This window comes from Crocodylus porosus, unplaced genomic scaffold (genome assembly GCF_001723895.1).
Source record: "Crocodylus porosus isolate Cpor-Errol unplaced genomic scaffold, CroPor_comp1, whole genome shotgun sequence".
NCBI classification, from domain to species: Eukaryota; Metazoa; Chordata; order Crocodylia; family Crocodylidae; genus Crocodylus; species Crocodylus porosus.
Genome location: NW_017728911.1, coordinates 7,366,354 through 7,378,624, shown reverse-complemented (window position 1 = coordinate 7,378,624; position 12,271 = coordinate 7,366,354). Strand labels below are relative to the sequence as shown.

Sequence of the window (12,271 nt, the reverse complement as noted above, 5' to 3'; positions counted from 1 at the left end):
CCTATGACCCCAGCTGACTTCCTGCCCTTTGGGCAGGGGGCTGGACTCAATGATCTCCCGAGGTCCCTTTCAGCCCTGATGTCTATGAAATCTATGAAATCTTCCTTGCCTATGCTGTTCTTACATTTGACATAAATTATTTGGGGACAGGCACACAATTTTTTTCTTGTTGAAGTGATGAGCCTTGGCTACTTCTGTTTCTCTCTTTTAGGGCTGAGTTGCATGCCCTAGCAATCAATTTCTTTCTGGGAAGACAAAGAAAAATAATAGAATAATAAGGCTGATGATGAAGTTTTGCATTTGTATCATACATTTCAACTGGGTAGAACTTCCAAAAAGCCTAAATGAGAACTGGATGCACTAAGGCAGTAGAGGCAGAGCCTACCAGAACATGCGTGCACTACCGTGCATGTAGTGGCCGGTGACTGCACAACTACTACTTCTGGTTCACATACACTTGTAGAGCAGCATTGTACATTGAGTGGTAGAGATATGCCCTATATCATAGTTTCTCAACCTGTGATGCGTGTACCCCGGTGGTATACGAGACACAGGCAGGGGTACATGGGTACCTCAACACTCTCTTGTCCTCTGTTCCTTTCAAAACTATGGCAAAAAATTTGGTGTGCGGTGCTTTAAATTCCCCAGTAATAATTTGGCTGGGTCAGCCCTCCTAGCTTTGGCCAACATCACCTTTAGCCAAGGTACTTACTTGAGTTGTGCACCCCTGGTGTAAAAAGTGGCAACCCTACCCACACCAGATCAGACATCTGTTATATAACGGCTTTATATACACAGCCCTTCTTCCAACATATGGCCCACATTACTCTGTAAATGTAAAACCCCTGGAAAATTGAGTGTTGAGGTACTTATTAAAATTTTTAGAAGTTCGAGGGTACTTGCTACGTAAAAGGTTGAGAAACACTGCCCTATATGACTTAGTCAAGGGGACAGAGAGTCGGGAACAAGAGAAGTCAGCAGACTATTTCCCCCTATCCATTTCCTCTTCCACCTATCAAAACTGGCTGGTTCCAACCACTAAGATCACACTCCATCCTATACAGAGAACACCGTTCTTTATTTTGAATGGCAGAAAGCTTTTTGCTGTTGCCTCCTTTCCTCATTATTAATAGTTCCATGTTACTAGCTGTTCACAAAGCCCTGCAGTGAAAAATTCCACCAAGTCTATTGTACTGTGACTAATCTGACTACTGGCTGGTTTCAGCCTGTGTATTTTTCCCCATGTCTGTTCTGCAACCATTGCCTTGGTGAATTTTCTAACATGTGACGGACATGAACACCCATATCTTGATTGTGATAAGGTGCTGCTCTGACACTTCAAAGGGGTTGTAAAGCTTCCCTAAATTAACAGATATAATTCTACTGGATTGAAAGAATCCTCACATGGTACAACTGACATACAGGATGGGCTGTAGCGCCTGTTCCCTAGTGATCCTGTACTGTATGATTGAGATCAGTCTGCTCTAAATTACACCAGAGCCAAACTGGTCCCTTGTAGCCCTATGAGTTGCAATGCACAAACTTAGCTTACAGCTGCCTTTGTCCCTCTACTCATACTCAGCTCTGGAGAAGGAAACTCTGACCCAGTGCACTGCCATTAATGCTGAGTAACAAGACAGAAACCATGTAAGTTTCTAGAATGATGTCATGCAGATCTTCTCTCCTGAGATTCATTTGAGATTTTTTAAAATTTATATTTATTTTAAATGAAGCCTTTTGCTGAATTAACACTTCTGTTCTTTTCTGCAACATCTGTTGCCTCCCCCCACATCTATTACCTCCATCTTGTGCTGCTGAGCAAGGACTACCTGTTGTGTGGTGGTTTTGTGGTGGAAGACAGCCACATTTTATACAAGCCAACCTCATTCCAGCACAACCACATTTTTTTTCAAATGTCATTTAGCAAGGTTGGGCAGAAACGAGTGAAGTATTTTAGATAAAACTTTTTTCCACTAAAAGTTCAAATTTGAGTCTATTTAAAACATTTCATAAATCCATTTTGATGCGGGCAAATTTGTTCAGCTGAAGAAAAAGCCGTAAAAATAATCCAAAAAGATAAACATTTAATTTCAACATTTTCAAAATTAAATGCTTTACTATTTTATATAAACAACATTTGAAATGTTTCTTTAGCTTATTATGTTTAATAAACTCAGTAAGAAATGAAGATATTTGTTTTGTATTGCAAATATTTTTTCCCTGATTTTTTAGCTTGGCTGGTAGACTAAAAAATCAGGCATTTGTATCATTTGAGTTATAACTATAGATGAGAAGGAGACTAATGTACTGTGCCAACAGTATATATTGACCAACCATACATATTGACTGGAAAGCAGCTTTAGGTACATTACTACCAGCAGGACAGGATGGAAACCTCAGCATAGGTAGAATATAGGAAATAAACTTGGCGTATAGCAGTGGAAGTTGTCACTTTGTTCCAAGTGACCTATTCCTGCTCCCACTTAAGTCAATGGCAAGCTTCTCACTGATTTTAATAGCACAGGATTGTACCCAGAATATGGTACAGAGTGTATATTTTATGTTGCATCTTGTATCTTCAAATACTTCAGAAAGAAAAGGCTTATGTCTGAAGTTCAAATCCGTATTAAAAAACAATGCCACAAATTGTTCTGGGAACACTGACTTTTAGACATTAACTCCTTACAATACCTTGAAGCCTGTGTGCTCTTCTCCCCATGTTGAGGATATGTTTAATTAGTGTTATTATATAAATAGGACTTAAAAATGATAACAACCATAGACTGAAGCCCTTTCTGAAAACTTTCAAACTGGGTTCTGGGTTGTTGTTTCTTTTAATTAAAAATTGCGCCCCCCCGTCCTTACCACTTGTTATAACCCGCTCTGTGAGACTTTAGCAAATGGAGTACCAAACAGCAATGGTAAGTGAGCAATGCAAAATATTTGCAGAACATATATTTTGAATTTAGGGCCAAATCTTCAGAAGTCTCACTTCAGTAATTATTGCTCATACAACAGGAAATCAAAATAAACTATGCGGATATAGGTGCTCAATCAGAATAGCTCATACTTTCAGCATTGAGTACTTGCAACAAACTATACAGAAATGAATTGCACAGCATGAATCATTTGCAGAAATTGTTAGATATTTTCAAATAACATCAGCATTTAAGAAACCACCATCTGCTCTTGGACAAGTCATGAGCCAAGAAAAGGGAAATTGTTCCTGGAGCAAATGATTCTTTAATGAAATATCCATTCCTTATGGATGTGAGAAGCAAGCCCTATTCAGTTCAGATTTGGCCTGAATCAGGGACAGTGATTCGATTCGTTGATTCGGATCACTGTCCCTGATTCGATTAATTTGAATCTGAATCTGAAGATTCAGTGCTGATTCAGAGAATCAGCAATTCGGACATAGACACAGTTTTAAAAGTTTTTTTCTACATACCTTGAGGTACCAGTGCAACTCGTGATCACTGCAATGCTGGGGTGGATGGAGCATCCCACAGGAGTGCAGGGTGGCCCTCCACTTGCTCAGCAGTGGACCGGAAGTACTTCTGGTCCACTTTCGGGTCTGCCAGGGAGCATGCATGGGAGGCCCATGCACCTCCCCCCTTGGTAATCGGCCTCAGGAGGACAGTGGGTGCCCCCCCCAATCCAGGAGGCACCAGTTGCTGACCTGAGGAGGGTGAGGGGGGGCCCCAGCGCACTCCCTGATGGACCTGGAAGCGGAGCAGAAGTGCTTCCGGTCCACTCCTAGGTCTGCTGCCGAGCATACTGTGGAGCCGCCCGTGCTCCTGTGTGACACTCCATGTGCCCTAGCATCACAGCACCCATGAGCCCCTGCTATTTAGAGGTGTGTAGAAAAAACATTAAAAGCTGTCTCTGTGTCTGAGTCTCCGAATCTTTCTGAATCGATTTGGAGGGTTCCAATTAAATTCAGGGAAATTAAAGGGTCCCCTGATTTGGTTCGGATTCAGAGATTTGGCCACTAAATCAGGCTGAATCTCTGCCAAATTGAATCAGGGACCGAAGCTTTGCATAGCCCTACCATTCATCTCTATCTTTAAATGGCATTTTGTCATCGTTTAGATGGACATCTACGATGCCACCAGAGGTCAGCAGTGTACTGGCATAGAGATTCTTACTGTGTAAATAAGAGAAACTTTTTCTGTATGGGAATCATTTTCATAATTTGCTGTCTGTTTACTAAATGACATCAATTGGATGACGCTTAAGAACCATAAAATAGCCACATGCACAAGCTGATTGTAAATATATTGTGAGTGTGTTCCACAATGTCAAGGCAATGCATTTCAAAGGTCTTTGGAGGGAGGGGTGTGAAAAGGGGTGGAGAATGTGCTTCTTTCCTTGGATGATATTTTCCAGTTAAGCAATAATTGCCCAAAATTTGCATTTGATCAGACTGATGCTTTTAGACACCTAATGGCAATCATTAGAAAAAGGATATATATTATTTTCACACACACAAAACAGACATGGGGAAAAATACACAGGTTGAATCTTCAGTTGGTACTAATTGTCATGCGTCCAGTGAAGACACTATAAGTATGCTACAGTATAATGAAGGAAAAAATAAATAGTCATGTAACTTACAGTAGACATTTCAACTTCAAGTTTCTTTCTGTTTCTTAGGGGTTATCACAAATGACTTCCATTTTTGTTCTGAATCTCATGCTAAAAGAAACACAACATTTTATTAAAACTTCAATGCAGAGGTTCTCTAAATGTTGTAAGTAAAACTGTAAATTGTGACTGAAACAGTTACTCACCACTTTCAATGGTTGGTCCCTTTTGAGAATGTGATAAAATACGCTTTGGCTCTGTTTCCACAGACTGGAGTAAAGTTTACAAATACAGCTGAGTACCTTGTGATCATCTTCTAAACTGTAGATGTGAACCTAAGCCACATTTCCTTTTCTTCCCCTTGACTTATGTTTAAAGCAACGTCAAGTCACATTTAGAACTGTCGTGTTGCTCCATGTGTAGTGTCACTTTTTTTTCTTCTTCCCCTCTGCAAAATCACTAAGCGGATGATGGTAACCTGCCAAACTATCCTTTCAATTAGGAAAGAGCAAGCAGGATCCAGCAATAAGAATTCTCCATCTTCTCCTCTTAAATTATTTACTGCTATAATTATTACTTATTAAAATATGCCAAGTAAAATTATTTATTTATGTAACTTAAACCATGGTAATATGGTTCCCTATAGAGTGCTGTAGTTTTTAATGCCCGTTGCAATAGAAATGACATTTCTTAGATCCTTGTTTTAAAGTTTGTTTTAATTTGCAAGCAAAAGTTAATACAAAGCAATTGCAAATATTCACAGAGATTAAAAACCTGTTTTCCTACTGGTTTCATTTAAATTAGGCCTCACTTCTCAATTAAAATGCTTCTCAATTGACATGCTTTAAAACAGATTTTTTTAAAGTTACATTTACTGAATTCAATTAAGTAAGCAAATACTGCATGCATAAGTAAATAAATAATGATGAGAAGGGAAAGTTAGTCATTTGGGAAGCACAGTTTCATACATAATAACATTACTAAGCTAATGCTGCTGCCTGATTGTATATGTTGACTAAATGCTGTATATGAAAACACTGGCAGGTTATTGTAAACATTTGTAGTATATGCTTGAGTTCTCTGACTTATATTGACATAGTAACTTATTTTAAATGCTATTTAAATATTGTTTGTCAAATAACTAGTGAGAGCTTTGCAAAATGCATAAATCAGAAAGCATGAATCAATATTTGTCTTATAATTGTAAAAACAGGGGTTGGATCCTTGTCGCATCTAATTTGAAGCAGTTTTCACATCACACTTTCCTTACTATTCAGTCTTGCGAAACACAGTCCCATTACTAGCCCATCACAGAGGAACCTGGGAACATCTACAGGAACATACTTTAGTAACATTAATTTTCTACTGTCTTTAGTACACTACATCCACTTTTACCATTCCTGCATACTGCTTTCTTTAATAAAAACAAGACAAAACGCTATAAAAACAGATCTCATGGGTTGCTTTTTAAAGTCTATAAACTACAACCTTAGAAGTTAGAGGCAATCTAAAATCCATAATGCATTTCTTTCTCCCATCTCCTGAAAGCTATCATTGTCTGTAAACTGTACCGGAGAAAAAGGACCACTCACCATTAAAATAAAAGGAAACCACTGCAAGGAGAAAGAGCTTGTATGTAGACCTCATGGCAGTAACAAAAGGATGTAAATTTTTCTTCAGTCAAGACTGCTGGAGATAAGCTCTGCTGTCAGGATTGCACAGGCACAAGAAATAAAAGCAAACCTGGACCTTGGAGATACTACACCCTTGGAAAGAGACAGACAGTAGGACCTGGCAGACACATTCTGCAAAGTGAAGCTTTCATGACCATGGCAATCCCTCCCCCTTTGCAGCCGTTTTAAAGAGCCTCACCAAGAGAAAAGCATGTGAAAAGAGGAAGCATAAAAATGTTAATATGAAATAAGGAAGGGGAAATAAAATGGCAAGCAAACAAACAAGGTCCACATTACCAAAATGTATGATTTTTGCTACTAGGTAACTTTTAAGGGATTTCTCATTATTGGTGCTTTTGAGCTGGCAAGAAATGGCTGGATGGGAAAGTGCTGGAGATAATTTTTTGCCACTTGCCTAGTTAATGAAATTCACTTAAATGAATGATGGCCCTGGCATTATGGTCATTTTCTGTGTTAGTGGGAAAGTTGATTATCTACTACCAACCCATTTCCTTTCTACAGTCCATGTTGTATATGGTCTGTTCAAGCTACAACTCTGAAAGCCTTAGGAAACAGCAGGAGGGGCATGGGAAATTCATTGTTATTAACATTGACAGGGATTTTAAACAGGAAGGCAACATCAGCCCACTGAGAAATAATAGTCATGAGAGTAATAAAAAATAAAGATGTTCTTGAGAGGCATGAGGGGAAGGAAGGGAACTCTGTGCCAGACATTGTTACTGTCTGAAGGGTTCTGATGACATAACCTGGTGGGAGGGTTGCAAAATGTTGAGTATTGTGGGAGATATAGTGAGCATATGTGACTGGGGGGCAGAGGGAAGAAAGCTTACATACCGTTTCAGAGCAGTGTATACCGTATTACTCTCTGAAGTTACTGGACAGAAGGCCGAAAGTCCTAATATATCCTTTTCCCCTCACTCTGCTTTAGCCATCCATAGTGAGTGATGATGATGTCCTTTCTCCACCCTTCTACCAGTCTAGCACTCTGGGCTTCAACAGAGCTATTCCTGACTCACATCAGTGTAGCTGGCATAAATGCCAATCTCTACTTCTTCTTCCAATATCAGCAATATCATTGTGATTATGAATTTATGGGGGTGGAGGTATTATGGGTATATGCGACGTTCATAGTTTAGTACTGAGAAATTCATTGCTGTCTCCCTTATCATTCCTGTATCCTTCTTTTTCCACTGATTAGTCCAGCCTTCCTTGCTGTAACTTGACTGCCTTTAAAGGAGCTTTTACCATGAATGAAATTGGCCCAGTAAATAAGCAGACAGCACTCCAGTCCCAGCTAGTTAAAATCTCCCCTTACTTCTCTTTCCAGTTCACTGTGTCCTTCAACTGGTTTGCAGTCATTTCAATCCTGAGTAGATTTTGATCAGGTGGCCAGTTACTGCTGCTGCCTTTCAGAAATCTGCATCTGTTAGCCGTTCACACCATAGCTTCAACTGAGCTACCCCTAGCTGGTGATTTTGAAGGTTCATAGGAAAGTAGGCCTTAGATGGTCATCAAGTCCAGCTCCCTGCTCAAGGCAGGATCGTCCCTGACTAAACCATCCCAGCCAAAGGTCTTTCTGATCTTCTTGAAAATTTCCAGGGCTGGAGATTTTATAACTCCTCTAGGTGGGCCGTTTCAGTGCTTGACTGTGCTCAGAGTCAGAAAGTTTCTCTTAATCTCCAACCTACTCCAATTGCTCTTAGTTGTGTCCCCTATGGCTGCCAAGAAAAACCCATCTCCATCTTCTCTATAATCACCCTTCAGGTATTTGAAGACTGCTATCAAACCCCAACACAGTCTTTTTTTTCTCCACTGTAAATAACTCTAGTTCTTTCAACTTTAGCTCATAAAGCTTGCTTCCTAAGGTTGACAGTCTTCTTTCACAGGAAAAGCTGCTGTATACCCCTGTTTCTTTTATTCCTTACCTGTTTAAATATGAATACCTCCTCATTCTAAGATAGATCTCATAGGTTTTGTTGTTATTAGGGCAGTGTGAAGCTTTGGTCCCTGATTCAATTTGGCGGAGATTTGGCCTGATTCAGTGGCTGAATCAGGAGACCCTTTAAATTCTCTGAATCGATTCAGAGAGATTCGGTGATTTGGCCATAGACACAGGTTTAAATATTTTTTCTACATACCTCTAGGTACCATCCCACAGGAGTACGGGGCGGCTCCCCAGCGCGCTCGGCAGCAGACCCAGAAGTGGACCAGAAGCACTTCCAGTCCACTTCCAGGTCTGCCAGGGAGTGCACAGGGCAGCCCGCACCCCTCCAGCTTGGTGACTGGTGCCTTCTGGGTCTAGGGGGGGCACCCAGGGTCCCTCTGCAGCCAATTGCTGAGCTGGGGGGGCATGGAGGGGGCCTCCAGCGCACTCCCCGGCGGACCTGGAAGTGGACCAGAAGTTCTTCCGATCCATTTCTGGGTTTGCCGCCAAGCGGGGGGGGGCATGCTCCTGTGGGACTCTCCATGCACCCCAGCATCGCAGTGTTTATGAGCCATGCCTAGTACCTCAAGGTATGTAGAAATAACATTTAAACCTGTGTCTATGGCCAAATCGTTGATTCTCCAAATCAGCATCGAATCTTCAGATTCGGATTCGGCCAAATCAAATTGGGGACAGTGATCCAAATCAATGAATTGAATCACTGCCTCTGATTCAAGCTAAATCCAAATCCACATTGAATACGGCCCATTTTGCACACCCCTAGTTGTTACATTTTGCATTGGGTATCTTCTGTTTTTGCAGTCTTAATTCCAAAATATACTTTAATTGGTTAAATCTCTTGTACCTCTGCCCTTACTGTCATACCTACATAAGATTATTTTGTACATGGATCTTTTGTCCTCCTATATTAATAATCTTAAAAGTTTGTAGAGCTTTGAGGATAAGAAGGTATATGTACTCATAATTATTTTCTTAATAGTGTCCATATTTTCCAAAATAGTCACTTGTAATTTACCATTCTTGGTTTCTTCATCCTCTTCTGTGGCTTTTCAATCTATATTGTTGTAATTTCTAATACAGTAACACCTACAGCAGTGATTTTTTCCAACCATGATGCCAAAGCACCCTAGGGTGCCTTGAGAATCTTTCAAGGGTGTTACAGGGTGCCACACAATGTTAGCACAGTTAGGTGTGCACGTATGATTCAGAAAAACCCAGAATTTCAAATAGGAATCCCTAGTGTTGAAACCATTCTGCCCTGTTGTGGTCTTTCTGAGTTTTTTGGTACAGAGGACTTGCTCCAATATTTTTCTGTAGTCAAAAAATAGTGAAAAGTAAGAGCTGGTATTTTCTGAGGGCTGCCTTAAGTCTAATAATGGGGCTCAATCTGAAAAGGTGGAGAACCACTGACCTAGAGGCCCAGCTGGGATCAGGATCCCGTTGTACTTAGTGCCATGCCATATACTTAGGTGTTGATATCATTTTTGTAACCTTGTTTCTCTTTCTTCTTTTTTTATTCCATGTGTCTTGGTTGGAACAGAAGTTAGTGAATCAATTAATGCTTCAAAGCACTATAGGGAATTTAAGGAAAAAGGCTGGGAGGGGAAAGACGAATGGAGGAGCTGTAAATTTGCATAAGTCTGCCTTGATTTGAAAAAAAAAGCTACTGCAAACCCAGTGGCTGCATTTTAATCCTGCTTCCTGCAATCAAAACACAATAACTGCCCCTCTCCTCCTCTTGCCTTCACTTAATGTCCTCCTTGTAGTTGTACATTCTGTTGCTTTCAGAAAACCAGCTCCTTCACCCTCTCCTTGGGCAATCAGGTTTTTAAGAATGCATAGGGAATAGGGGTCAGGACAACCATCAGTCTGGCCAGTTTCTTCAGCTTTTGAGATTGTGCTGGAGCAAAGTATCACTCTTCTGGGAAAAAGCGCACAAATGTTGGTTTGTTTTTACCCTCTGCTTCTGTCTGTTCTCCCCAAAAGCAAGTTCTTCACCTGCCAGAGGAACACAACTCTGAGCATCAGTAACAGGCATAGCAGGAAAGGATTTATGGACCTTTGGGTCACTGCACTAGCACAGTTTCCCCACCTAAATTCCTCCTGCAAACTCTTTACAGCAAAGTAGGCACCATTAGGGCACATGGTGCAGTATATTGAGTGATCTGTGATGAGCAATTAGCAGGTTCACATTCTGAAGCATTCGCAGTCCAGTGGCCTGAGAGGGCATTCATGGGGCAACTTGGAACAAAAGGTTTTGGCTGCTTGAGCTGGCAGGCTTCACAGGGCAGTAGGACCAAAACAGAGTGACCATGAGGGAACCAGAGGAGTACTCACTAGGCACGTAATAACAGGTACTAATTTAATGAGCTGTAATTGGTGCTATTGTCCAGTAGTGCCGGTGCATGTCTTTTAGGTGACGCTAATGTGCAGTAGACTAATTCCATTGCACATTAGCCCATTAGCATGGCTTTCACTGTGATATGCTAACGCACAGTAGAATTAGTCTACTGCATTTCTAGCGTCTCATGTAGATGCACCCACTGATTGCATTACTGCTCTACTGCTAGGGGAGCTGGAGTCAAATAAAGAGGACAGACAGACCTAGTTTCTTTTTTATTTTTCATATTTTCCTTCTGCCATTAACTTTTTGCTGGGCTCTAGAAACAACTCATTTAAGTTCTCTGTGCATCATTCTAGGTCTATGTACATTGGCTATAACCATACCTTCCTCAGAGTGATGTTCTGGAGCTGTATTGGTTATTACGGCTTTGAGATCCTGAGCTTAAAGAACCTTCTGTTAGACATCTTAGGGTGTAGTATTCTGGATTCATGCATTAATGTTCTCTGCAAATGGTGAGGATGAGATGGAGCTGTTGATCCTTCTAATATACCAAAGTACTATAGCCCACATCTTCATACCTTGTGAATGCAAAACTCCTTTTGATTTTGGTGAGAACTTTGGGAGCATAAGAAATGCAGGATCACGGAGTGCCCAAGAAAACAGGCAGGTACTGTCAGCAGATTTGTCACTGTGTTTTCAAACTGTCACTTGAATTACAGAAAATCTGGTCACAGATGCTGGAGTTTGCCAAGCTGAAGCAGCTCCAGGAACAGAGGGCATCCTGAATAAGACAGGTACAGGGTAAAAGATTGCTGCAAAAAACAGAATTGCTTCCAGATAAACAAACCTCCATTAGCCTCAAGTAGTTGTGATGATGAACTGAAGTTCAGGTTTGAGTTTGTGGCTAAATTAAACTGGTGACAAACTTCAGATTGATTTCTTAAATGGTGCCCTTGCAAAATGGCTGTAGATTGGCTTCTCTATGACCCTTCCAGAACATGTGTCACTTACCCTTGAAGGGAACTCTCAGATAGGAGCTCAGCACACCAGGGGACCTTCTGGGTCCTATAGCATCCAGTACCTTGCTACAGTTCACACCATACAATTTCTTAGTAGAACAAATTTTGTCTTAAAAGCAATTAGTATTCCATCCTGCCGCCACCCCAACCCTGCCCCACCCCAGTACAAGGCTGTTCCAGAATGTTGGTATCCTGATGGTTAGGGACTCTCTAATTTCTAGCCTAAATGTATTTGTGACAGTTAATAAGTTAATATATATTTGTTCTTATGCCAACACTGTCCATTAGCTTAAAAAGCACTTCTCTGTCCATGCTGCTTACCCCAGATGCATTTATAGGCAGTATTTGTATCCTCTGTCAGTCTTCATTTCTAGATTAAACAAGCCAGATTCTTTTTTCTGCCCTTTGATATGGCTTTCTAGTCCCCTGATTGTCCTAGTAGCCTTTTTCTGCACCTGTCCCAGTAACAGAATATTAAGTTTGTATTTCTACAGCACCTTCCATCTGAGTGAGGATTAATGAAGTAAACTTGGGTCATGGCTCATTTCACCCAGTCAAGGGATGCTTCCCTTGGCTCTTCATTCAGCTTGCAAAATGGAATCATTTGCTAAGGGCTGATCTTCTACAGTATGGTTCCTTTGCATGGGAAGTCATGGTGGTGATTAGGAAAAGGATACAA

General features: G+C 40.9%; 1 protein-coding gene across 1 annotated transcript in view; it reads right to left on the bottom strand.

Annotated features, from left to right (window-relative positions):
- CHRNB4 (cholinergic receptor nicotinic beta 4 subunit) overlaps positions 1-6,441 on the bottom strand; it is a 24,639-nt gene extending 18,198 nt beyond the window's left edge. The window contains exon 1 of the mRNA XM_019533370.1: positions 6,183-6,441. Coding sequence (XP_019388915.1) covers positions 6,183-6,237 — 55 coding nt within the window. The 5' untranslated portion in view covers positions 6,238-6,441. The remainder of the gene's footprint in view (positions 1-6,182) is intronic.
- Positions 6,442-12,271: the final 5,830 nt, after the last annotated feature.